At 48.5% G+C, this 26,690-nt stretch overlaps 1 protein-coding gene across 2 annotated transcripts; it reads right to left on the bottom strand.

Moving 5' to 3' along the window:
* Positions 1-18,776: 18,776 nt before the first annotated feature.
* LOC102051780 (urotensin-2 receptor-like) lies at positions 18,777-23,277 on the bottom strand. Of its 2 annotated transcripts, none has more exons than XM_014284604.3 (2): positions 22,995-23,277; positions 18,777-20,494 (listed from the first exon to the last, which is right to left on the bottom strand). In XM_014284604.3, exon 2 carries the CDS (start codon positions 20,348-20,350, stop codon positions 19,202-19,204), a length of 1,149 nt encoding a protein of 382 aa, XP_014140079.1. In that variant the 5' UTR covers positions 20,351-20,494; positions 22,995-23,277; the 3' UTR covers positions 18,777-19,201. The 2 variants fall into 2 exon arrangements, with proteins under 2 accessions (XP_014140079.1, XP_055578273.1); XM_055722298.1 differs by having other exon boundaries at positions 22,883-23,219.
* Positions 23,278-26,690: the final 3,413 nt, after the last annotated feature.

Here is a 26,690-nt window from a genome sequence, read left to right as displayed (position 1 = left end):
AAGGGAGAGGCTAGTTTGTTCTCACCTAACCAAACTGATGCTTGGTCACTTTATTTGCCTTATGGGTGTTATTGTACAGTCTCCATCCAGAGACGATGTCATATTTTTCTTCCATTGACTTCTCTGCTTCAAGAGCTCCAGGATAGCAGTCAACTTGGAACAGTAAGAGACATAAATCTCTATAATTACATAAACCAATTTTCTTAGAGTACCCTGTAAAAGATTTCTCACTGTCATCAGTGACAAGTACAAATGGGTGAGCTCCCCCACCAAAGACTGGTGCCGTTCAAAACCCACCACACTTTCCCTTCAGACTGGTGCCAGGGGCTTACTGGCGAGTCGACACTTATTAAACACAGACCTGTGTAACCTACAGCTGGCAGAGCTTGTCCTCCAGCTCTCTGAGAGCTCGGCAGGGCTTTTGGTGGCTGGTTGCACACGCTAGACTTTACTCAAGGTAAATTTTGTTTCCCCAGAAGAATACGGACAATTTCCTCCCATTCAGGCTTTCTAAATTAGACATAGATGCAAGGATTGTAATTACTGTGGGATGGCTGCCACAGAGGCTGGGTACCACTTTTTGGTAAATATTTTTCAGTTTAAATGTTGTGTTTGCTTCTGTTGTTTTTTGTGACCTTCTTTGTGGTCAAATCCCCTAATACTTGAGCTATCGTGTTTCCTGGCAGGAATGCCTTTGGGAAAAGTTACTGTGAGCGATTATTTGTAGGAAGCAAATGTGTCAATTTGCAAGTGTGAAAGTTTTCATCAGAAATCCAGGTCTGTGAGTGTGTTCTGTTCAGCTGGGGCCCAGTAGTAATCCCATTTGACACTGGTGTCCAGTCCAAACTGAGTGACAAAAATCAGAGCATAATTTGAAGAAATACCAGCCTGAAACAAATCCAGTTGAGAAAATGATAATCGGGCCTTTGGTAAATCATGGAAGGAGAAGAAGGAGAATACATGGAAGAAATGGCTTTGCTTCACTCTGAGACGTGGCTATGGCCACCTGGGGCTTGCTGATTGTAGTTATTTTACACTACTTTGGTGCCGGCTCTTCTGGATGCAAAAGAGCCATGTCACAGGGTGGACAATTGGGTTCAGGATCCAGTTAATAACATCACGACGGATGCTTTCCCAGTCTGTTGCAGCGCAGCAAATGAGGGCTGTCTCCATTGCATGAATTCTTGGAACTTGTCACTTCTAATACGCCGCTAATACATCAGTTGCCCAGAGCATGAAGGAGACTGCTCTCTCCGTAGTGGTGCAGTGAATTGTTCCCCTGGCTGTCCTTTTTTTCTTCCCCATGCTCATTAACTGACGGGCAAAAAGTGTTGTGGGGCAAATACATTATGCTGGGAGTTTAATGAGTTTGTTGACTTCTACTTCATAGTGCAGATGAATTGATTTAGAGAAGATGATGAGAGAGAAAAGTGTTCCTGGGGGCTTTTCTGCTTCAGCATAAGGTACAACTTCTTTTCAAAGGAAGTTAATCCCACAGCCAGCCAGCCAAGTTTATTGTCAGAAACACAGTGATGATTTCTCTTTCCATTTTGATCATCTCAAAAGTTACCCATTCCTCTGCAACCACTTGATCTGTTTCAACTGGGAGTAGCAAAAGAAAAGCTGATTTTAAATAAATACTGGACAAAAGAATATAGCTCCACTGGCTGTGTTTATGTACTGTGACTCTGCCCCTCGTATTTAAAGCTGGTATGAGATGCTTGTGACAGCTGTGGTATTAGAAGTACTGGTACAGCCGTATCATACAATAGCATCTTTCTTCCACTCGCCTGATGCTGCAGGCTGTATCTTTTGGTGCCTCGGCTCTTCCCTTATCTGCTGTTAATGCTAAGCAGCGCTTGCTTTCCAAGTCCTTTGCATACATGAAGCGAGGTAAAGAGGGAGTTGCTTTCGGATGACCAGACGTGAGGTAAAGAGGGAATTGCTTTAGGATGACCAGACATGAGGTAAACAGGGAATTGCTTTAGGATGACCAGATGTGAAGTAAAGAGGGAATTGCTTTTGGATGACCAGATGTCAGGGTTTGGCTGCAGTAGCCACAGAATGTGGCTCCCAGTCTTCCTGCCGAAGGAATTTACCTATTCCCACCCTGTGGCACTACATCAGGAGACACGCCAGGTTTATTAGAAAACCTGGTACAAGGTGTGTGCCTGTTGAATATCCCGTGCCAGGGTGCACGCGGAATACATGCTTGATACAGAGCCCTCTGTTCCAGGTTTAATTTGCTACATCAGCTTAAGGATGGGGAAGCCGAGGTGGCAAGGCTTGGGATGGGACTGGCTGCTGTACCTAGCTCTGTTTTAAAGCCTCTGCACTGCCTAAATGCTTGTACCCAAAGCAGCGGTCAGACATTTGTTGGCACTTCATGATGTTTAAGGCTGAAGAGGGTTCTGCGCTGCTGCTGGGACGCCAGAGCTCTTTGCTGGATGGTGGCACTTGTGTCCTGTACTGGCTGCTGCGGGGGTCCGGGGAGGGGAGTGTGTGATGGAGCAGAAGCAGAGGTGGCAGAAGGGCATGGAAAAGAGAACTGCAGGCAGCAAAGCCTCCCTCTTCTTCTGTTCTTGTCGGATCGGCAGCAGCATCATGTCCAGCCCCTGGGAAGCTCTCGGCCAGCCTGGGGCTTTGCCTGGACTCCCTCAGAGCTTGCAGGCTGCAGCAAGAAAAGACCCTTGTGAGCAGGGGGACATCTGCAGCTTTCATTGCTCTTGCGATGCAGCTGTATCTACTTTCCCCCCTAGTGTCCCACAGATGGAAGACCTGTCCCATCACTGGCTGGGTGGCTACAAGGCAGTTGCACTCACTGGATGGGCAGAAGGATTGGGAGGAACTGGCTCTCCCCAGCCCGGAGACAGGAGGCTTCTTTCTGATCTTTAATGATTAGCTTCAGAGTTATTTGTACATTTTTAAATTCAGGGCAGGCTCTGCTTTTCATTTTTCAAACACAAAGATACTAGATTTCTTAGAAATGCACCAAAGTAGTCTGGACTGTGCTGCTTTTTCTGTTCCAGAGTTTGATTATTTTTTTTTAAAGAAATACAAAATGACAACATGTATTGTACATACACACACACACACACACACACAAAAAAAAAAAGGTACTGTATGAAGGAGCAGTGAGTGAGCAAACGAATGTGTTAGGTATCTGGAGAGATGTCCTATACCACCAGAAGAGACAGTGCTGCTAGGAAAGCTAAAGCAACCAGGAGCTCATTCCTCTGAATAGTTCCTGCTTTGTCGCTCAGATTCAAGTGTTCTGTTGTAAATTTGCCAAATCACCCAGGGTCTGATTCAAAGAGCCCCAGTGGTGTCAAAATGGGCTCACAGGCCAGGAAGCTGGTGCTTCTCAGTCCAGCAGACTGTACTTTTTGACTAGCTCTGTGACAATTGCTAGGAAGCTCCCTGTACAGAAAACAGTAATGGCCAAGTAACAAGTCACATTAGATAGCTGATAGAAGAAAAAATTATGAATATTTTTTAAATGAATATTTATTTCAGCATCTGTATAGACAGAATTTTTGAATGCAAAATCTTTCAGGTAAATAATTAGCCAGAAATTATTTAGTCCTTTTTTACTGGATGGTGCAGAAGCAGGATGTGATTCAGACATCATTTGTCCACTGTCAGTATGGGTTGAGTTTTACCTCCTGAGAATAATGTGGATAATGTACTGGTAAAGCTGTGGAATAACAGGAGTAGGAGTGCTCTCACTTATCCCGCAGGATGTTTTCTCCCAGCATCCCCAGCCCTGTCAGTGGTCCCACTTCATCCTGAAAGTATGCGTGTTCTCTTTGAGGCGAAGGAGCTAATTAAAACCAGCTCTCGTGGTGGGAAAAACAATGCTAGTCTCTGCAGCTCACCATCCTGCTGGCATCAGAAATGCTGGCAGTGGCTTGTGCAAGGGCAGCGTGGTGCTCATGCCCCCCCCCCCCCCTCCCTGTGCAGTGCAAAATGCACTGCCCACCGTTGCTCCTCGCTGTGTCGAGGTTCCTGCTGCTGGGAACCAGCCCTTCCCATGGCAGGAGCGTCGGGGCTCTCTGCTGAGATAGCTCTTGCCCAGCTGCACCAGTCATGACACGGGCTGGGGTCGGGCACGGCGCCGGAGGAGGCTGCAGGACTGATGCAGTCAGGTCCCTGCTGCCCAAGAGGAGACTGGCTCCATCCCAGATCCTGCAGCATATCCCTAATTCTGCTGGGGTGAGCTCTGACACAGGGAAGACAAGGAGGGGACAGCATCTCCTGGTGTCACTTGCATCTGCCTTCAGGTTGTTTTCCTTTCTGCTAAGCCTGTGGCGTACACCTGCCCTTTGCTTGCGAGCTCAGGCTCGCCGGCACCTTGCTGCCAGCAGAGCATGTCCCTGCAGAGGCAGTGAGGAGGGAGCCTCAGCAAGCCCGACCCTCCGCAGGGTCTCAGGGGGGTCCCATTTGGTGTCACCCCATGAAGTCCTGCCCCTCGATCCAGGTCACCTCCTGGGGAGATGGATTTTCATGTCTGAGACAATAAAGATGATCTTTACATTGCTGTAAAACAGTTGAACACCAAAAGTCCAGGAGACTTCAGCCTACCCTGTCCCTGCAGAGGGAGATACAAACCAGTTTGTCCCACTTGTTGGGCACGCAGAGACCAGAATTCCCAAGTGCGAACCATGCTGGAGCACTTTGGGTAGCTGCTGCTTCTGGGGGTAAATGACACCAAGACACTAAATTCTTTCAAATTTCTGTTCAGCGTGACATTAGTGCTGGCACTGGGATGTCTGCGTGTTGTTTCTCCCACTGCTGTCTGCTTTTTCACTCTGCTTTTTGCAGTCCAAAAGCCACTAGTGTTGCTGCTGATTGGAATAAAGCAAAATGCAGAGTCCCGTGGAGGCTTAGAGTCATTTGGAGGGGGCAGGAGGGAGAGAAGGAAAACAAAAACCTGGAATAAATTTCACTCCCTGTGGGAGATGAAACCAAGAGCCCTCTCCGGAGCGGGCGCTGTGTGAGTATGGGTTTCTTCCAGTCTCACCGCTGAGCCAAACCCTCCTCCTCAGGCTCCACAGGGATTTCTTACATCGTCTTGAATGGAGAAATTAGAAAGGCTAGTGACTTCATAAAGTGGAAAAGTGTCCATTTGTGAGAAAGTTTAAACCACCAAGCTCTTCTGCAAAGGCCCATGTTGGATGCCAAGCTAACATTTCTATAAAACGTAACATTTGAGGATGACTCCTAGCTAAAAATCAGTGATGATAATATCCATTCCTCTAGGGAAGGATTCGGATTCCTCTGCTCTCTGATGTATATGGTCTTGGTTTCTAGACATCTGCCTGGTTAATCTGTTCACATTGCTGCAGCAGCACCAACAGCCAAAGCATTTGATATCTGCCTCTTGACACCATGCCTTGAAATGGTAATTTGTTCCTCAGGCCTCAATAAAGGCAAGACCTGGCTGCTTTCCTCATCCTAATGGCTGGGGCCAGCCTGTCCTGCTGGCAGTAGAGAGGACTTTAGTGCCCATACTTCTCGCCCGGCACTGCTGGTGGATGTCTGAGCCTGATGCAACCGCCCCAGCGCTGTGGGAAGGGTGTCCTCAAAGTGCTTAAAGGGATTTGACTGATCCATGACAGTTTTGAAAGTTGCTCTTTGTGGAAATGCAGCTGCCCAAAGCAAACAGAAAATAAGCCCCTTCTTTTTTTCTGTGGGCCATGCTGAAAAAATGTGGAGTTATTTTGTAGGTTGTGAAGTTAGAGGCTGATCTGCAGCAGTTTTGGAATTGCTATGGTGTGCTTCTCTGACTCTGGGTGAGCTTCCATGTCTTTAGCATGTGGTAACTCTTTCTGCTAGCCTCTTGAGGCAATCTTGTGCAGTTAAATATTTTGGTTTGATGGGAAGAGCAAGGGGCTGGGAATTAGGCAGACAAGTGAACGTGTGTGAGACTGCAATAAAAGGAGCACCCTTCTGAGGATGTACCCAGCATTTTTTCTCAAACTGAAGTGCTGGGGAAAAGGGAGGAAAGCTGGGTGTATAATTGGACAAACAGATCTCCATGTTTTCAAAGTGCTTTGAGGGTGAATGAAAATCTTCGGAGAAATGCATCCTGCACCCAGCATGGCTGTGAGATAAAGCACATATTTCTGTCGTGCGTGTGTGAGCAGAATAGGCACTGTCAGTCCTGCCAGCTGTTAATGTGCCATTATCTAAGTAGCTTCAGATACAATATTGTTATTTAATAATTAAGTTTAAGGTGCTTATTGTAATGCTTTCCCACCCATGCACACCTCCTGTTTCTCTATAGTAGCTTCTTTAATTTCTGAGATATTGAATGCCATGGAGATTCAGAAAAGACAAGTAGTCAAGGAAAAAAAAAGGAAACAGAAAGATTTACTCCCTCTGTGTGCTGTCTGCTGCTTCCCTGTCTGTATCCCTGCCATAATGGGCAGCATTTGTTTCACACTCAGGTGAGCTGGGGCTCTGTGAGAGGTACCCGCGTGCTGCAGTACGTGGGCAAGGACCCGAGACAGCAGGAGTGCACAGCCCTGCAGGGGCTGGTCCAAAGCCTGCTAAAGTCAGCGGGATGCTCTTCACTGTCTCAACTTTGAACCGGTCCTGTATTTATTCTGCTTCAAATAATAGTGATCTAGGCCGTGGTGCACTGAGCTGCAGAGTTTTATGAAGCTCTTTTATTGTGGCTGGGTCCAGCAAGGTACAATTTCCTGTAGGATAACCACATACTGTACGATGCCAATTATACTGATTTTCTGTTGCTGTCAGGTACTGAGTAATGGTATTCAGGCTCCACTAGTTATGGAGGGTGTACGCTGTTCCTGCAATACTGGTCTTCAAAACCAGCCACATTTTCTGTAACCCCTGTACTATCTGCAAAATTATGAATCAAATTGAAGGATCAGACATGTCAATGCTATGGCTCCGGCATGATGCAGATCTATCCCAGAGCTGTACCTGGAGAGCCCCCCTTAGGTCTAGCCCCTACTGAGGTCCCTCCCAGGACAGAGGAGAGGCGTATGGTGCAGTTACAACATAGGCTGTAGGTGGGCATGGATATTGAGGTCACCTGCTTGAAGCTGGGATGGGGTCTCACGCCCGTGCCTCTGGCTGTTAAGAGACTGAACTTCAAGGCCACGTTGGATCTGGGCAGTCTTTACATCCATTTGTACAATCCCATAATTATAGGTGTGGCAAAGTGCTTGCAAGTGATGCCTTCCCCACCCGATGCATGCAATGCCAAGCCCTTGTTCCCTGCTTGCTCTGAACCGTATGTCAAGCTGGGTCTGCCAGTTGTAATGGTGCTTCTGATATGTTGCTGCTGTTGAGTTTTTTCCAATGTAATGGATGCAGAGAACGCAGAAGTTCCCTGTAGCCCGATATATCTTCTTTCTGTTACAGGAATGGTGAAGGACCAGTCGTTCCTCCCTGTGGGGGTTTTAGGTGCTGTTATTACAAGGCTCTTGTATTCCCCTGGCTTTGCTAAGCTGGTTTAGCACCTTGCAGCAGGAGATGCTCAGAGGCTGTGGGGATGATGCTATGCAGATGTGATATAGATGTCTGTGAGAGTCTTGTAAAATTCCTTGGATGAAAGTCAGGGTGGGTGGCTCTTAAGGGTCATGGGGAGACAATCTTTACCCAAAGCATATGCTTGCTCTTTCCAGGACTGAAAGACAGCTCTGTTATCTTTGCTGCTGGTCCACCAGGAATGCTAACAAAGCTGCCTCAGAGTGGTTAGGAGGAATGCGGTGCTTTTGCTCATGTGCACAGCTTTGTGCATGCATTGAACGCCCCAATCCTCTGCCTGTCACGCACAAAAGGACTATGCAGTCACAGTTGCTCTTCCAAACACTTTCACACTGACACGACCACATACACATGCCCACTGACATGCATCCACTGTCCTTTGTGGTTATTGGCCTGTCCATAGACAATTTTTGGTTCCCCCATCAGTAGGCATCGCGAGTCCCTTCCACCCTCTGCCACGCAAGCTCTGCACATCTCCAAGTGAGACCTAAAGTCCGCAAGTACATAAATAAATAGAATGGAGACAGAGAAACCTCTACAAGAGCACTGCCTTGGCTGGTGCCAGAACAATCCTGTTCTGCCGCCCCCGCCAAATTTCACTCTGAAGAAACATCTGCCATTTAACTCAACTTGGGTTTATTTTTCTTTCATTTAAAAGAGCGCCCTTATAAACATCACTTCAGCTCAGCGGAGATGTGCCAAGGATAACTCGGCGCTGTCCTGCCTCGGTGTGAGCAGCAGCATGCTGAGCAGCGTTCACATTTCAGCTTGCCTTCCCAGAGGCCAGGCTTTTCCTTCAGCTCACCCAGGTCCTGCAGGGAGGAGATGCTGAATCTCTCAGGGCTGAAGCTGTTTTGCACCGTGCCAGGTAGATGGCTTGGGCTCAGCGTGACCTTGGGCAGAGCTCTCAGATCTCCCTGCTTGTACCCCAATGTTACTTGCTCCCTTTCCCAATCGACCTGGCAGATCTTCTCTCTTCTGAAAATTATTTTGCTCAGAAATAAAGAAAACATAGAACCGTGTGTTAGTTTATGCTAAAGAGGAGATCCAAGAGGTATACAGTGCACTGTGGTTTCATGCATTGATCTCAAAGGACTTCAGTAAGGAAAGCAAATTTTGTGAGCTTTTCTTTATCGACAGGGATGGGGTGGTGGTACTTCAAGACCCAGACCTGGGACGGAAGCATACCTTCCTGCAGGGGAGGTGGACGGGACAGCCCAACACACTGTTCCTCCTGTTCAGAGCTCAGCAGCTTGAGATATGTGCTTTTCTGGAGGAGTCTCTAACCTCCTGGAGATGGATATCCACAGCCCTTCTCCGTCCCTGTCTGGCAGACCGTTACCTAAAGCTGCAAAAGCCCTTTCCTCCATACACGCCATCTCATCTCTCTGCTTCGCAGCTGTGCAGGGAGGTTTGCTCTGCTCTGGTGTTCCCAGCTCCTCTCCCACAGGAGCGCTTCTGCAGTTTGCTGAGCTGCAGCAGGGACTAACACGTACAGGTGCTTGCAGGCTTGGGTGGAGGAGCCCCGTGAAAGGCAGTTTCTACACTTTCTAAACCCTTCAAAGCCCATTTTCAGGTGTAGCTCGTAGGCTTGGGTGGACTAGGGGCAGCTGCAGTGAGTGTTAGCGCAGCTCTGGATAGTGCTGCAGATATTTCAAACTCCCAAAGCTGCAAATTCACCTTGCCTCTCTAAGGGGAAACAGCTCCATTTAACCAACACTAGGGTCGTTGCCATTAGCCTGCTTTCCTCAGCCAAGATATGCAGAGTGATGGCTAATCCCTTCGGGCAGCATTTTTATGTGTCAGTGATGGATTGACCTGACCAGCCAGAGGAAGGTCCAAATATGCCAGTGCAGCTCTTCCATAAGCACATATCCAGAGACATCCATTCTTTTCACAGCAGGGCAGAAAGGCTGCTTTGTTATTCATTGGGGGGGTGGGGGTGGGGGGGCAGGAACAGAAGGATGTTTACTGCAGTGACCCTGGAAGCAGCTGTACAACCTGGCTTGGGCAGGGCAGAGCCATCCCACGGCGCTGCCAGTACGCGGCATGTACAGAGCCAGGTCTTTCCTGCTGCAGAGACATCTCCTGCCGCCTCCCCGCTCAGCACAGAGGATGCGCGCGACCTGTCTGCGGGCATCTGACACTATGGCCCCAGATCTGTACAGGATTAAAGCCTGTCTGTAGTTAATACCTTTGCTTTTTAACGTTAGCAGCTGAAATTTGTTGTTTGGACCACAGCTGCCCCTGAAGCCATCGGTCACCGCTGTGGCCTTGCTGTAGTGAACATCTACACAGGCTTTGCATGAAATACTCGGTGTCCTGGGGAATTTATATCCTACATAGGCAAGAGGGATGAAGGCTGGGGGAAAGAAAGGGCAAGTTAGTGATGAGAATCTTAAATGCAGAAAAATTAATCAACTGGTCTGGGTTCACATGAAAGGCTGTGTTGGAGCCGGTTTAACAAAAATTTCTTCAATTTCAGCCAGCTGTCTTCAGCACATCCCCATTGCCCCCCCTCCATTCTGTGCGGATATGCTGCTTTGCTGGTATGTGTGGTGGGGCGCAGGAGCCACCTCCTGCCCCTGGGAAGGGCATCTTGTTGTTTGGGTGAGAGGATATAGCCTGGGCTTTTGCTTCTCACCACCAAGGCCTTGAGGAGGATTTTTTCCTCCAAGGAAAACATCTAAAGCAGGTATTTGTGATTCTTAAAATGCAAGATAATGCTCAAGCACTCCAAGCCCAGATATCTAAGCCTATGCATTTCTCTTTTCAGTCAAAGGTTTTAATAGTCTCGTGTTCCCACAAAATGGGAGAAAGACAGCTTTTAGGCCACTGGTGGCTGAGTACAGCTACCTTATGCATTACAGTCAAACTTTTTCCTTTCACCTGGACAGGGGGTCTCAGGGTGGCAGCTGCATGGATGGGCAGGAGCCCTCTCCCAGCTGGGCACGGGCATGCTCCTTATCTCCCAGCCCATCCTCCCTGGGCAGGGGCAACCATAAAGAGCAACTACAAATGGGGTCTGCATGAAGACTGAGTGTCCAAAACCCCATGGCTGGTCCTGGTGCCTTGGCACTGTTTGTTTTTTCTTGGAGGCTGTTTAGGTTTTAGCTCCATCCATCGATCAGCATAAATTAAAGCTCCTCTCTTGCTGCAGTGGCAGCATTAGATATTTGTTTCAGGGTATGTTCTGTTGCAGGTTGGCCCAAAAGCAGATCTTTTCAGACATAGGTTTCGAATCAAGGAGGCATTTTTAGACAGCAGGGAGCAAATCAAGCCCCAGCAGCTTATAAAGATGTTTTCTTCTTTAATTAGCTAAACTAAACGGTAATCAACCCACCAGCTAGTACTGATTAATGAGGGATTGCTAAATGGGAAGCTGCTTTTGCTATTTTTGGTCCACCAGAAAAAAAGCTGGGGACACAATGATGTTTTAATGAAGCCAGATGGCCAAAGCTGCTGTACTGAAATCCAGCCGTGAAGCAGAAGGCTGGAGCAGCGCAGGAAGGTTCAGCACAGACTGCCCTTAAAGAGAGGAAACGTACCATATTCTGATACTCCAAGGCTGGAAAGCTTTGGAATTTTCCCCTCATGTTATATTGGGTTGCACTGTTTCTAGCGTGACTGGGGGCAGACTTCACGTCTGAATACCGCAAGTCCTAGTAAATGGAGTAATTTATCATTCATGAGATCATTTGATATCTTGAGCGTTATTAATGTGAACAACTGCAATTCATGTTTAGGGAAGTCAAAGGGTCAAAAATGTGCAGGGCGGTTTTTGGTTTTGTGTTTGTTTTGGTTTTTTTAAGTATAAATTGGTACAACTGCATTGACTGCGGTGGAAATCAAGCTATTTTTGTTGTTTAGAGACTTGGCCTTCTCTTTTTTCCTTGGTAAGCTCCGCTCACATGAAATGAGATTCATGGCCACAGTTGAAAACATAGGATAGGCAGACTCATGCGGAATTAAACACGTATTTCTTCAGGAGAGCGCAGCTTGAACTGTAATCTGTCTCCGTGTCAGCCCTGGCTCCCTGCGTGGTTTGGCCCATACCCTTCACTGCCACTGCCTTTTCCATGGGCTGCCTGCAGCCAGCGCTGGGTGGGACCCACCTGCTGCCCCACTCCTGCCTCACACCTCTCCAGGCGTTGCTCCATATTGCCAAACTTTCCGAATATTTTGGCAATACGTGAGACAAGGACAAAACCCACAAAATTCTTTTCCTCCCTTGACTTCAGTGCAGTTGCCTCTCTCAGGTGCAGCATCTCCAAAGTGGACTCGCTGGAGCGATCCCTGGTGCTCCTCTGGCCCTTTGAGAGGTTGTCCTGCTGGGGCTGGTGGGGCTTGTGGCACGCTGAGCCTTGCCACCGTAGCATGGTTGCCCTTGGTACTGAGCTCCCTCCAGGACCCGTTCCTGGACATAGAACAGATATTTGCCTCCAAGCGTATCAGAGAGTACTAGTGACTCACCAGCTCTCATAGATATTTTGGATGCAACAATTCTGTCTGTGGAATGCTCGCAGTTAATGAATTAATGATGTTACGCTCTCCTTTCAGCAGTAAACCATAAACTAAACAAGTAATCAGCAGGAGGCTGGCTGGGTGTGTTTCCCTTAGCATTTTGAATAAACACAAACACAGAAGAAGCCGGAGCACACTATTGCTGCCTAGCGTGCTCAGATTTGTGCCCCACATTCAATAATTAAAAGGAAATCCAGATTTCTTGGAACAGAAAACCTTGGAAGGAGTGTTGCTACATTGGCTCCCAAAGCATATGGGTACCTGCTGCCACTGTGCTATGGAGGAAACCTCCCCCTCCCTTTTTTTTTTCTTCTTTTTCAAGTATAATGATTAATAAATAGAAATCTTTGTTGTAGTATTTGACCCTTATGTCCATAGGGCTCAAAGAACTACCTTACTGATGCTTATACTTCACTCCTGGTATTTGCCTTTCTTTCCCACAAGGATTAATTTATTTTGAGGATCCGTCCATCGGTCGGTGCGCCACCCGTGCTGCCTTTGGCACACCTGAAAAAACACTTCTTGGGCATTTTGTGGCTGGAACTGCAGCTGGTGCCAATGGATGAACTCTGTTACAGGATGACTGTGTGAAATGGGAGATACCAGAATCAGCCAGGACGATGGTTACAGGCAGAGTCGCTGGGGCAAAAATCCTGTCCTGCCTCAGTGGATGTTTCACTCTATTTTTAAGGCAGGTTATTTCACTGATTTTTTTATATATGTTTTTATTGTGTTATTTTCCTCTCATTCCTAGGCAGTTTAAAATTGGTAACAGCAGCTACTTGACATGTAATTACCTCTAATAACAGTGAAAATTACGCATGCTTGAGTGTTTTGGTCTCTGGAACTAAATTTATGATATTTGCACTTTCTCTTGTGGCAGCCACAAGCTCTCCTCGCAGACAGGTGGCTTTCCAGGTGACAGACGTTTGGGAAGGCTAGGTCTGGTGGCAAGCCTTCAGCGCGCATCTAGAACTCTGACTTTTTTGACTGGTGGACTCTCTGATCTAACTACCTTGGCGTGGTGTTTGGTCAGCAGAATAAAAACAAGCTTAGCTTTCTCTGAAAGTGTTTGCAGCACCTCCTGCCCTTGGCCAGCTGCTGCAGGTGGGCTTTACATCTGCCTGGGGAGACTTGCGGGTCATGTCTGTGTTGGGTTTATGCGCCTACCCTGCAGCGTTTGTGTCGATAGCTGCCTGAAGTGCACGAGTGGGGCAAAGTAGCTTTGGTCACAGCCCGCAACAACCTGATGTCACACATCAGTAACGTGAGAGGTGATAAGCTGTGGAAAAAGTCTTAATTTTAAAGCAGAAATGGTTGGGCTGGGTTGCACTGGTTTTGCTCGTGGGGCCTTTCTGCACAACTGGCGTGTTTGCTTCTTGCGTTGCTGCTGAGCACAATGCTGGTGACTTCTTAGAGCTCCAAGGTCTCTGCTGAGTAGTAGAAGTTAGTGAAGGGTCTATCATTGAGTATGTAATACTAAGATTGTTTTTCCTTGCATGTGTTTCTTTGTTAATATCAGCAATAGATTTATCTGCTGCTTGACACTGCACAATGTGAGATTTTTTTTCTGCAAGCTTTGCATTAGCTTTCAATTTTACTACAGAGAAAAAGTGGGAACCAGCAACAAATTGCCTGCTTTTGCTCTGCCTCTCCTTTTCCAGCCCACTTTCAAATATGCTTCTATATTCTTGCAGCAGTTTGTTCTCTGCTGTGACACTGCCTCCTTGATTATCTTGATTGCACCGCACTTGTGATGTGCCTAAATCAGTTCCCTTAACTGCATATCAGGTGTAAGCAGGACTTAAAGTTAAGATAGTGAATCTGGAGATGCAAAAATGATCAGAATCATTTAGAACTGACGCTTTTTTCCCAGGATATAACAGCCTATGCAATAAATAGATGACATAGATCCCTGTGCAGGGCTGGCCTGGATCCAGGTGTGCACAAGACAATATTCAGCGTGCCTGGGTGTCACTTTAAAGCAAAGTTGGTCAGATCCAAGAGAGGGTCTGATACTTTTCTTTCAATGAATTCTTCACCCTTGCACTGGAGACAGCTGGAGTTTAATCTGCAGAAGGGGAAATGGCTAAGTGAGGGTCTCAGGATCTGATCAGACGTTTTGAGAAGGAGGGAAAGAAAGCTGGTCCGTGCTGCTGTGGCAGCTGCCCTGGGCACTGCAGGGGGGAGGCACAGCCGCGGCTGGGGCAGGTTGGTTTGGTGGAGGCATCCCAGTCTGGCAGCCACAGCAGGTGCAAGAGGGACAGCACTGGCAAGAGGAATGATTTTCCTAGGCAGCTCTGCCAAGGTGCGGATTTGCTTTCCAAGGTCTTCTCCACTTTCGCCTCTCCTTTTAATGCCCTTAAGCAAACACTGAAATGAGAAGCTTCCGAGCACGAACCCCAGAGAAATGAAAGGAGATTGCCTGTCGATCTGGAAATCCCACCCCTCAAACCTGGCCACGTACTGAACTAGTGACCGAGAGCTAAAGAGCTCCGTACATCCCAGCCCCTCACCTAGCCAGCCCTTGCCCACCTCGCAGCTGCAGGTGAAACAGAGCTGTGCCTGCTGATTTATTGCCACATCCTCTTCTGGGAGCATGTGCCAAGGTTTTTCTGTCTGGTTAGAGGTAGGCTGAAGAATTGTTGGCCTGGCTGTCTCCTAGGGAGCAAAGTGGGACACCCACAGAGGAGAAAAGGGTGGCCCAAATCACCCTCGTCCAGTGCCCTTGCAGTTGCTGGGCTGCAGGAGCCAGGAGGGGGCTGAACCCGGACCCAGACTGTCCATCAGCTTAAATCAGGCTCAATCGGCAGGCAAGGAGGAAGGTTTGTGACTATGATTGCTGTGACTCCTCAGGTGGGGATTGGGCGGAGGCTGGGCTCTGCACCGCTCCCCCCGTGAGTGCCCACCCCACCCCGGCAGGGTTTGGGCAGAGGGATGCACACCGCGCTGAGCAGCTGCGCTCTGCTTCGCTGCCTGGACCACAGGACGTTCTGTAAGAGGCTTGTGGTTTAAACGAAATGGAAAAAGGCTTTTTAAAATCAATTGTAAGCAAACTGACGTGTAAGACTTCATCCTGAGGTGAGAAATTGTGCTGTTTTGCCTCCTAAAGGCTGAAATGAGGCAATTCAGTATTTGGGAAAAGAAAAGAGAAAGAGGTTTTCCAGAAGGATTCTTAAGTTTCTGGGTGGATTTACAAATAGTTTGGGTAAACACAAACGTCATCCTTTTCTGGCAAAGGCACTGTCCAAGTGGCTGCCTGGCCAGCTGTAGTTTGCTGCCTGTTTCGGCCACCAGAGTGGGCACCCAGCCTGTCTGAGCTGGTGAGAGCACCGCGGGGGACAGCATCTCTGTCCCAGCCCTTCTTGGACACCTTTCCGGGGTGTATTTACAGCTATACCTTCTTTGAGTCTTGAGGCATTGCCAAACACTCCCCCTGACTTAAAATAGAGAAAAATAAATGGAGTTTTGACTTCTGCTACCTGTAGTTCAGCTGGTGAAATCCAGTCTGTGGGGCACCAAATGCCCTGGAGATGGGGGGATTTAAGACTTCAGGATGATGAGAAAGCTCCTGGTCTCACCCCACAGAGAAGAAAGAGCTAGCAAATAGCGCGCAGCCACTTGGCATGAACATCCTTTACACACAGATTTCAAATTTTGTTTATGCAAAAATCAACTCTTGGATCTTTGACTGATGATATGTTTCGAAGAGGGTCCCCCGTGGAGGGTCGGCCAAGTCACGACAATCACACCAATATGGCTACATGCCGTGCTCACTTTATTAAACGAACAGGTTATATTTATAACTTAAACCAACCGCTCACCCGACTTTACACACAGATGATTGGATAAAAGTCTCTGGGCCACGTGGGGGTCCGTGTCGCTGACTGGTGGGCATGCTGCAGGTGCCTTTTCAGAGTGTGCCGATGAGAGCGTGCTGATTTCGCGGCTCCCAGGGCTTGCTCTGCACCTGGCTTCTTGTTTGTGCATAGCTTGTTTTCCTTCTCCCACTGCTTGTTCCCAGGACTATTTAAAACTGCTCTGCAGCTTCAACTAACAGGCCTGGGTCGTCCAACCCAGACAATGGTAACATATGTCCTCGGTCCTTTAAAAATCCCTCTACAAGGTTTTTGCAAGAAGGAATGAATAGAGCATGATAATTATTTTATAGCTGTTGATAACTGAGCAATTAGGCTATGTCTGGGAGGAGACAGTTCCTTCTTCAGACCTCACTGACTGCTCGCTCCCCCGTTTGCATTCAGCAGGCGCTCGTGGTTGAGTTGCTGTTCAGTTTCAGGAAGGGAACCACTGCCTAACATTTGGTACCTGAGTTGGCCGATGCCCCGTAAAGTTAGTTGGGGATGCAGAGCTGAGGCACGGGCTGCTTGTGAACTGCTCAGAGCTTTGATTTTACCTGTAGGCTTGGACTAATAATTCCCTTTTTTTCGCCTGTGCTGAGTGGTGATGGATGTGAGTGCTGAAAGCAAAAAACCACTCCTGCCTGGGGTGGAGATTGAAAGGCCTGAATGAAGCATCTCATCATTCAAAGATGACTCAGTATTGATGGAAGCATCACCTGCAACCCTTCCCTGACTTGCAGATGTCTTCTTTTCTCTTGGCTTTGTTGTGCTGATTTGCCAGACACTCTACCAGCCCCTGCTGAGAGCAAGGTGCAAGCTTCAGAGAAATGACAGCGTTCAGCCCGGGGCTGAGGCTGTGTGTCCTGCTGGGGAGGCAGGGAGCCCCATGCCCTGCGTTGATTCCCAGGGCACAGCAGGACCTCTGGCACGACCTTGCTTCCACAGCACATTGCTCATGCTGCTCACAGGGTGCTTATTGCACAGACAGAGTCATGGCAGGCTTTTTTCAGATATTTTCTTTGAGATGCGTTTGTTGTGGTGGGCTTGGAGAAGTTAATTAGAGCAGTGCCGCTGGGGACAAAGGGGTTACACTGCCCAACGGGGGAGACAGATCTGCTCCCGTGTCTTTTGGTAACTCTTCTGCACTGTTTGCACGGGTGCAACTGGGTAAGTTGAGATTTGAAAACTGCCCTCTTATTTTGACTATCTGATTTTAGAAAAGATGGACTGTGCTTTCTAAAGGGTCAGCCTGAAGTATCTTTCCTTCACAACCATGGGAACTGCTCGTGATGAGTTTGTCTTGAGCTTGTCCGGCTCTTTCTGAGCAAGAAGTTAAAATTTCCATTTCCAAAACCAGGAGGCCAAACTTTACATTCTGGCCCATACTAAACACCTGACTACCTAAGCAGAAAATGGGTTCATGAATATAGCAAACCTCTTCCCCTCCCATCTGTGGGCTCCCTCTTCCTTACAGTGGGGTGAACGATGCTTTGCTGTCTCTAATGGGCTTTGACTAGTGTGTCTCCAGCCTGAGGAGGGTCTGAAAAATAGCGAGTACTGTCAGTGTAGGAAATAGCCAAATATAATGGTATTTCTGACCCTCCAAAGTCAGGAAGGGGCTAATCCTGCAGCAGGATGCACTGGTCAGTGCACTGCACTGCAAGCAGGGTGCAGGTAAGGTATCCTGACCTGTGGGACTGCTGTGGGTGGTGTGCGTGGAGGCAGCTGGGAACACAAAGTGAGGGTCTTCCAGTTTCTGCAACAGTTCAGCGTTAAACCCACATGCGAGAGAGTCCTCTTTCATGACATGTGTCATCTTCCCCATATATACCAAACTTTAAGCCCATGCGTGAAAGGGGTGATTTCTTTTCCAAGCATACCACCCAGGGGGGCTGGGTGCAGAGCTTTCACTGTCCCCAAGAGCAATGACGAATAGATGCTTAAAACCGAAATTCAGTTTCTGTGTAAGCAAATGGAGTTCACTGCCAAATGGCGTAGCGCTGCAGTTCTGAATTTATGTCTAACCATTAATTTGCTTCTAATTCTGTAACTTGGTTAGAGTTGCGCTGGCATTGCATCGTTGTATCCTTGCTAATGAGGTAACAGGGCTAATGCAAGCAGAGGACTCCTGTATGGCTCTTGGCAGCGTCCCAGAGAAGGTACTTTTAGACTCACGGGAGAAGCGCCAGACACCGCGGAGGATATATTTATACTAATGATGCTTTATCATCTGTGAAAGCCAGGAGAGGCAAAATGTTCTTGGTGTAGGCAGGGCTATGTTCACCTTTTGTAGCAGCAAAGGAAAATCATCTGCTCTGAAGGGAACAAGTGATCTCACTATCAGGGAACTAGCATTTTTATGATTGAGATTAGGGACTTCAGATAGCATAGCTTTGCCCACTGGAAATCACATCTCCTCCCCCCCTCCCCCACTCCCCCTGTCCTTTCCTCCTGGACTTGGGTAGTTCTGGTCCCTCGGGCTGGATGTTGCAGTTTGTCGATGGGTGCCCCGAGAATAACAACATCGAAGGTTCCCAATTCCTCCTTGGAGGAGGGCAGGGGGCAGATGTACCTGTCCAAGACAGATGATGCTCCCCTACATGGGTGCTCATGAGTTTGGGGTCAGTACATTAGGGGATGCTGAGTGTTCCCTGGCTGTGACACTGGTGTGGGAAGCCTTTTGCTGACACAAACCGTGCTGTGACTCCAGCGCAGACACCTGTGTGAATGGAGAATCAAGCCCAGTGCATACATGAGTGTAGAATAAATGTCAATACGACCAAAACCAGGACAAGCACCCCTGATATGCCTCATCCGTATTGTCCAGTCTTACCCCAAATTCAAACTGTATTGCATGTCACAAACATCAGCAGCTTTGTCTTTATTTCATTGTTTTCAGTCCTCATACAACTGCAAATTTAACATTACTCCTAAAGAAAAGAGCAAACTACAGCCATTCACGAGACAGCATAATTTTAAATGCTGTGAGACAGCTGATACTATTAAAAAACATGGCCCTATTATAGGCTTTCATTATTGACAGCTACTTGAGGACACATACGCGATGAAATATAAAGATAAAAAGTAAAAGGCTATTTAGATAGATGTTCAGCTGAATGTTGCTAGCATCAAATCAGTGACACTGAAGAAAATGAGAACAGGCATTGGCACAGTGTCTGGACTAAATGTGTGCACATTATGGATCTGCTAAGGCTTTGCTGTTACAATGTGCACTTTAAATCAAAGCAACATTGAAGTCAATATTGATTGTTCTTGGAGATAAAATTTTACCTTCAGGCACTGCTATTTCCTAAAGGAGCATGAGCAAGAACGTATGTCTCTGTGCAGTGCTGACTGCTCATGGACAGGGATCTCCCTGAAATCCTCTGAAATCGATTCCTCCTCTGGAAGTACACACTGCTGCTGCTGAGGGACCGCTGCCTGTTCTTCAGGTACTCCCGGTAGTTTTTGGTGAGCAAGGTGTAGAGGAAGGGGTTGATGCAGCTGTTGCTGTACGTCAGGCAGGTTGTCAGATAATTAATGTTCTTCATCACCTTGGGAGATAAAGGGAAGGATTCATAATACTGGGAGAGCAGCTGCCATATCCAGAAAGGCAAGAAGCAAGCCCAGAACACCAGCACTATCGTGAAGATTAAATAGAGCACCTTTTGGTTTGGCAGCCGCTTGGTCTGCTTGAAGGATGCTGTTTGTGACACCCAGTAGATCTTTGCTAATCGGATGTAAAGGTAGCCAATGACCACCCCTGGACCCACGATGCTGGTACCAAAAAGGATGGTGAGATAGACTTTGTAGGACAGCTTGCTCCAAGTGGGCAGGCAGATGCTTTTGTTGTCCCTTTGCACCAGCTGGATCATGATGAGCATTGGGAGAGTGAGCAGCAGTGACACCAGCCAGATAATGACAGCAATGGCCTTTCGGTAACTCTTGGACCTCTTCACTGTGTCCAGGGGTTTTAGCACAGCAAAGTAGCGCTCCGTGCTCATGACTGTGAGGGTGAAGATGCTGGCGTGCATGGTGAGGAAGTCCAAACTGAACAGGATGCGACAGCCAATGTCCCCAAAGTACCATTTCTGAATGAAGTAGGTCCCAACGATGAAGGGGATGGTGAGAAGGTAGAGTAGGTCTGCCAGCGCAAGGTTGATGATGTAAATATACATGGAAGCAGATGATCGCAAGTAATGGCACATCACTAGCAAGGTGTAGATGTTGCCTGTCACCCCAATCACGCACATGAGGGAGAGGATTGTCCCGATGGTGCAGATGGCGATCATGTCCTCCATGGAACCGGCGGCTGGCGTGCTGTCCCCGGTGGCATTGGCAGATGTGTTGGGTCTAATTCTGAACAGGCTGCCCTCACTTGTGTCTGTCACCATGTAGGGGGTTGCAGAGAAGTGGCTCTCCAGCTCCTCGGTCAGGGACATCCTCCTGGCCTTTAAATGCCAGAGGCTCCGTTCATGCCACAGGGATCTGAAGGTCTGTTCTTTCTGGTCTGAGAAATACAGCTGCTGGGAGATGGTGAACCATTACTTAGGGGGGTCTCATCCAAGGAAGATCTGCATTCTCCACTAGAGGAAAGACATCAGAAACCAACATGTTAGAAATCTGCCAGAGCAACACAAATTATCATTTAGGAGTTACCTGTCCTTGAGTACGTATCTGCCCTGTCTGCGTGTACCAAAGGTCTTCTGCACTGAGGGCACTCATGCATAAGGGTCATGCTACCATTACAAGAGCACAGCTTTGAGAAGTGACATGCCTTAGTGTGTCCATGAAAAAGAGACAAAACATTGTGTGGATCATTGGAACCACTTGCTGCAATCCTTACAGTTACTTTGGAGTTGGAGGAAAAAACGTGTCCTTCCTAAATTTGTAACAGCAGCTTACAGACCTGGTGACACAATTGCTTAAACCTCTTTGCTAAGCTCTTAACTCTGAAGGAGTAAAAGACCCCAGAAAAGGGAAAACAAACTTTGGATTTACCATTTGCAGCCAAATTGTCTATTTTGTGTGATACACTCAAAGTCCTGTCCAGCACTTCTGCAGCATTTTCACAGAGCACTTTCCCCTCAATGAGAAGCCCCTGCTACGTCCTGACCTGCAGTTTCAAGTTGGTTTTGAGTGATGGAGGAAAAAGGCATTTTATATCCGTAGAGCAAAGTGCAGTTTTCACTGTGGGTTTTATATGTCTGTAAACACAGAGGCTTTTGTGCTTCTGTCAGGTCTCATCCCACAGATTTTCATGTGTCCATGCCATAGATTTCAGACAGACCTGTCTGCAAACCTGTCTAAACTGCCTTCTACAGCGAGGTGGGAGATTGCTCTGCAGCGCGTTTAGCAGGTAGTCACGCTTTTTACATGGGAGCTTCTGGTTAGTTCAAGCTCAACGCTAGGCAAATAACGACTGTGTTGCTTTGAATTTATACTGGCTCTGGGTGCAAGCAAAGGAAGATCAAACCTACCTGAGAGAAGCACTGGATTAGTAGTTAAAATGCCTAAATGTTACGGCATACCAAAGCCTGTGGCAAGCTAAAGGCCACTGCACACAGAAGTGTTTGCACTATGTATTTTAAGGAGCTTAGACTGCCTCTTTGGAAAGCGCTGTGGGAAGGGGTGCTGCGCCGCCTTGTCCTTGCAGGGCTCAGCAGGCAAAGGCTTCCCTCTGACTCTGTCCGCTGGGCAGGTTGGGTTTGGTTTGTCTGGGAATTTGCAGCTTTTCCCAGCAAGTTTGGTGTCCCTTTGCCTCCACATCGGCTCTGGCTCCTTTGGCTCTTTGCTCCCACTAGCTCCTGGGCAGTGGGATTGCAGCACCAGGCCCTCTGCTGCCCTGACAGCGACCTCTGTAGCACTTGAGAACGGGCAATGTTCATCCTCTTCATGTCTTGCACTCACCTTCTCTTCTTCCCATCATCACCTGCTGCGGGTGACGGGTGCTACGGAGGTGGCATGCAAAAGCTTTCTATGGAAGAGGGCAGTCCAGTACAGAGGGAGATTGTTCCTTGCTTAACAATTGGGATAGGGGTGTGAAAAAAAGAGGAAAACCACAATGCACAGGGCCCATTTCCCATGCGAGCCCCTCGGGTACAGACATGTGAGGGGGAGAGGTGAAGCGTGGTCCTGCAGCGGTCAGTGCTCCTTCAGGACATCGCTCCTCTGGGCTGGGCTCCAGCAGCTTCACCAGCATCTCAGCTTCCTTGGACCTTGCAAACTCGAATCTGCCTCCTCCCTCCCCCGCCATGCTGTGTGGTCCCCTCCTGCTTGGCTTTGGGCATGTGTAGTCAGCCTGTCCGTGCAGCGACTTGCTCCCTCATTGCCCACTTCATCAATGTTCATGTACAAGCAGTGCTGGCAGCAGAAGCGTCACGCGTGAAGGAGACGTGGGTGCTCAGGGAGCTCTGCCTGCATCTCTGCACACTTGGTTGGAAGGAAATGGCTCTGCATGGGATGCTCCTGCTCAGCCTGGAGCTGGTCACACACACAGCTATCGAGCTCAGCTGGATTTGTGATAGCTCATTTTCAGGAACATGTTTCCATGGCTCAAGGTGCTGTCTTCTTGCAGCTGCCTCACTTTGTGTTTTGGGCACTTGTAGCAGATCTGTGCCATGCCTGTGCACATCTCTGTGGTTCCCTGGTGTGACAGCTCCTGCCGGATAGAGCTCAACACGCCGCATCTCCCCGCTCTGCTTCTCTTCCACTGAACCGGCTTTTTGCTTCATTCATAAAATTACTACAGCACTAATTCCATTCAGACATTTCACCTGCCTCCAGACAGTGCCCACAGCTAGGCAAGCCCTCGCTCCTGGAGGAGGGGAATTAAGCAAACTGGGGAAACCTTGCATCATTTTAAAGTTACTGTTATTGCTGCACTCATACATAAATGCACACAGTCACACACATGCACACACACACACATGACAAAGAGCTTGTTATTCCAAGCAGGCATTCAAGCATCTTACGGTCTAAGCAATTTTCTGAGCCAATCCTGCCTTTGCCTCGACATTATCATCACGCAGGAGCACCATGCACATTCAGTAGCTGCAAACACAAATTAATTCCTCCTGCTCAAACCTTGCTTTTAAATCCAGCAGATGAAGTTTCCTAAAAGAAAGAATATAAAAATGAATCTGGTAGTATTAAAGCTGAAACTTAAAAAAGAAGAAAAAAAAAAGGAAAAAAGAAAAAGAAGAATCCTCCTTCATGGGCAGACAGCAAGAGATCCCTGTGCTCCGTCGCATCTGGAAAGTCAGCGGCAGGAAGGCAGCGTGCTACCTAGCCAAGTATGTTTGAAATCTGTGCGCTCTTAATACTCTCATTCTCCTCCCTTCACTCATGCCTGCTATTTCTGTTACTCAGTGACGTTAGGCATAGCGTGGCTTTGACTGCAGCCAGCAAAGAGCCTTTTTAAAGCAGCAGCATTTTGATAGCCATGGCTTGTTTAGCCAGCTCCCCCCCACCTGGCTGTGAGCCAGCGGGAGATGGGAGATGTCAAGGCTGTTTTCATGCCAGGACCGGTGATAGGAAAAGCCATCCCACCCCTCCTCACACCGCACCGGAGAGTGCAAATGCCTGACGTTGCTAGAGTAAAGTCTTTGTGCCAGGGGAGAGCAGTCAGGCCAGGGAGGGTTAAATTCCTGTGGGAGGGTTGGCTGCCCAGGGAAGCATCAGGGTTCCTCAGTTTGGAGATCAGTTCCACAGTGAAGCCGAAGTTTATTTGGGTTGGACGGTGTATTAACAGATGGATCTGTGCGGTGGTATCACGCACCACAGCATCTGAGATATTTCAGGCTGGCAGTAACAAAAGGTTACCCAGGTTGTTTGGGGTTCGGCTGGTGCCTTTCCCTGGTGATGCTCAAGGAGGGTAAAGATGGAGCGGGATCAACGAGGCATCTAGGAAAAACGCAGTGTGAGGAGGGGGCTGGTGCTGAGAAATGCCGAAGCTAAACTCAAAAGTTATTTTGTTTAGCAGCTGAACGTTGTGCTGACTGCTTGCACACAATGAGATTGCCTTCCCTCCCAGTTCCCTGCTTCAGCTCCGTGGACCACAGGCTCCTGATTTATGCCAGTGGGAAGGAAGGAGCACCCACCCATCAAGAAGGGTGTCTCCTGCTGGACAGGGGTGTGCGGGAGATGCTTCTCAGGCCCTTTGCTTGCTTCACTGGTTTGCACTGGGCAGCCATGGCAGTTAGGTGATGCTTCCCAGCATGGGGGTCCTGGGAGGCAACAGCACCTGGCACATCAGCTGGCCCCGGCTCATCCATCCTGAATTGCTGTTACTAACCGAGAGCTGTTCCCTCCTCTAACTCCTTTCCTGGATACACGTATCATTTCTTTGTTCTTAACCTTTTACTCTCTGCTGCTTGGGTGCTTTTAGATGCATCTTTTGTCTGAGGTCTGGTCTTTCTGCAGTGTGAAGCCAGTTTTGCTTGGGCTGGAAGCTGCTTTTACACTGGTTATCAAGAAAGGTGGAGCTTTCCATCGACTGCGTGACTCCTGTGAGCAGGAGCGGTCCCTTGGTGACCACTGAGGGCAAAGCCATGGTCGAAGTGCTTTATTTGCGGATGGCCCACTGGGAGCAAGGAGGTCATTCATGTGGCAGTCTCCTCCTCACGTGCAGAGCAGGGACAACCTGCTGCTGCCCTTGAATCCCCTTGCGACCGCCTGCATGCTGCTCACAGGGCGCATTGGCACGAGCCACGTGGGAATGCGGTGATGCTGGCTGGGGAGGTGGGTGCCTCTGCTGAGCACGGCTCCTTCGTGCTGCTTCGATCTCCAGCATGTGGTACGTGTGTGCAGGCCTCTCTCCAGGCACTTACGCTGGAACTGCCCCACTTCTGTCACTCCCCTGCCTCTGAGGTGCCATTTAGGCTGGTAGTGACCCATGCCAGGGAAAGGAAGGGGGAGTGGGGTGGGAGAAGGTTTCTGGCCAACCCATCACTTTCCTGGACCTGTGGGTCCCAATCTGGAAATTCCTTTTTTTGGTGTTTAAACCTTTTGAAAAAGGTTATAGCAGTGTGTGTGTTTATCAGGAAATCTCAGTGCCCACAGGGCTGCCATTAGGGGAAGCTGGACTCCCCTGTGCTCCGTGTCCTGCGGGAGCCGTTAGTGGTGTCTGGAGCAGCGTGCAAGAGCAGCGTGGCCAGTGTCAGGTCCACAGCCCTGGCTTGGGGGGTTGGTTGTGGTTGTAGTTTTTGTTGCTTCTGTTCCTCTTGTTGCCTTCATCTCTAAAACAGGGATCATTGTACTCACTCATCTCCCAGTGCCCTGAGTTTCAGGGGTTTTTGTGTTTGTCAGATGCTATTAGAGCTATAGACTGGAATCCCAGCCTGTGTCATGTGTGACAAGACTAGGAACTGCACAGTCAGTATCGATGAAGGCAGGAGCCCTCTGAGATATGAAGCAGGTCTGTTTAATCATTCAGACAACATCTATTGCTACAGGGCTCGAGTGCTGCATAAGGGCCTTCTGAAATTGCTGCAAAGGTAATAACCAGTAGTATTCTATTAAATGCAGGGCAAAAAAGACTTCTCCCCTTTGACATGGGGATTTAGGCTAGCGCTACGTGAATTTGCTTGGGTTTGGTTACTGATTCAAACCTCACTGAAACAGTCAAGTCTCTTGTGCCTCCTGAACTGGGCTGTGCACCCTGCCAGCTGTGCACCAGCTGTGCACCCTGCCAGCTGTGCATCCCACTATCTGCTGCCTTCTCCGGTCTGTGCAGGGCCCACTCAGCGTGTTCCACTTTTGCTGGGGCAGTTCTGAGACCAGGTTTGCCAGCAGCCACGGGCTCCCTTCTCCTCTGAGCTGGAAGTGTAAGTTTGTCCATGTATCACATGTTAAACATGTCACCAAGGGCTGCTCCCTTTGTTTAGGGAAGAACACGTACAAATGCAGCCAAAACTGATAAAAGAATCTCATGGATGTGTCTGTAGTCTTGGTCTGGGACAGGTCTAGAAACATGTGCAAACTTGGGATAAGATGTGATTCCCATTTGCCTTACTCGGTTTACTCACCCCCCTGCATGCCCCCCTTTAATACCTAGTAGTCACGGTACAGCATACATCCTGTCTGCACCGTGATTGTTATCATGGTCACACAGAAATTCAAATTAGCTTGTGAGAAGCTGTCCTGACTTCAGGATCAGCCCAAAGGAGACCAAGCATTTGCAGCATTGTGCCAAGCCTGGGTCCTGCCGGAGCCACGCTGACAGCTGGGAGCACGCACAAAGGGCAGCAGCTCCTCAGAGCGAGCAGCGGTGAGGTGGTTGTGACTTGCCACGCAGGCCATGGCCGTCCCATTGTCGCCTCCGGTTCCTAGGAAAGTTGCATTTAAATCTCTGTGTTCAGTGCTCATGGTCTTGGACACATGCAAATGTGATATCCGAATTCCCAGCTGGTCCCCAAGTGCTTTTTTCACTTTTCCTGCTATCTGTCCCTGCCAGGGAAAGAGCCACCCAAACTCAGCCAATGCTTTTGGAGCCTTCACTAAGATTTTTTGGCATTTTGGTCTCCTTTCTTCCTGTTGTGTTTTTTTGGTTTTGTTTTTTTTTTTTCAATATGAAACTTCAGTTGTCCTTTCTGTATCAGTATGGCTTTGCTTTTGGCTGCTTTGTGTGAAAGTGAGACTCCGGGGGCTGAAATCACCGGTTCGTTTTGCCTCATCCTGCAGCGCGTACAGCCGAGCTGTGCTCAAGGTACACTCAGGAACAGGTCACTCAGGCACAGCCTTCCGTGTTACTTCAGTCTAAAATAAAATGTGGAAGACAAC

This window comes from Falco cherrug, chromosome 1 (assembly GCF_023634085.1).
Source record: "Falco cherrug isolate bFalChe1 chromosome 1, bFalChe1.pri, whole genome shotgun sequence".
NCBI lineage: Eukaryota > Metazoa > Chordata > Aves > Falconiformes > Falconidae > Falco > Falco cherrug.
Note: the sequence above shows the minus strand (reverse complement) of the source record. Positions and strands in the feature narration are given on the sequence as shown.

Coding starts and splice junctions, on each gene's coding strand:
- LOC102051780 (XM_014284604.3), bottom strand. CDS start 20,350: ATGTCCCTGACCGAGGAGCTGGAGAGCCACTTCTCTGCAACCCCCTAC.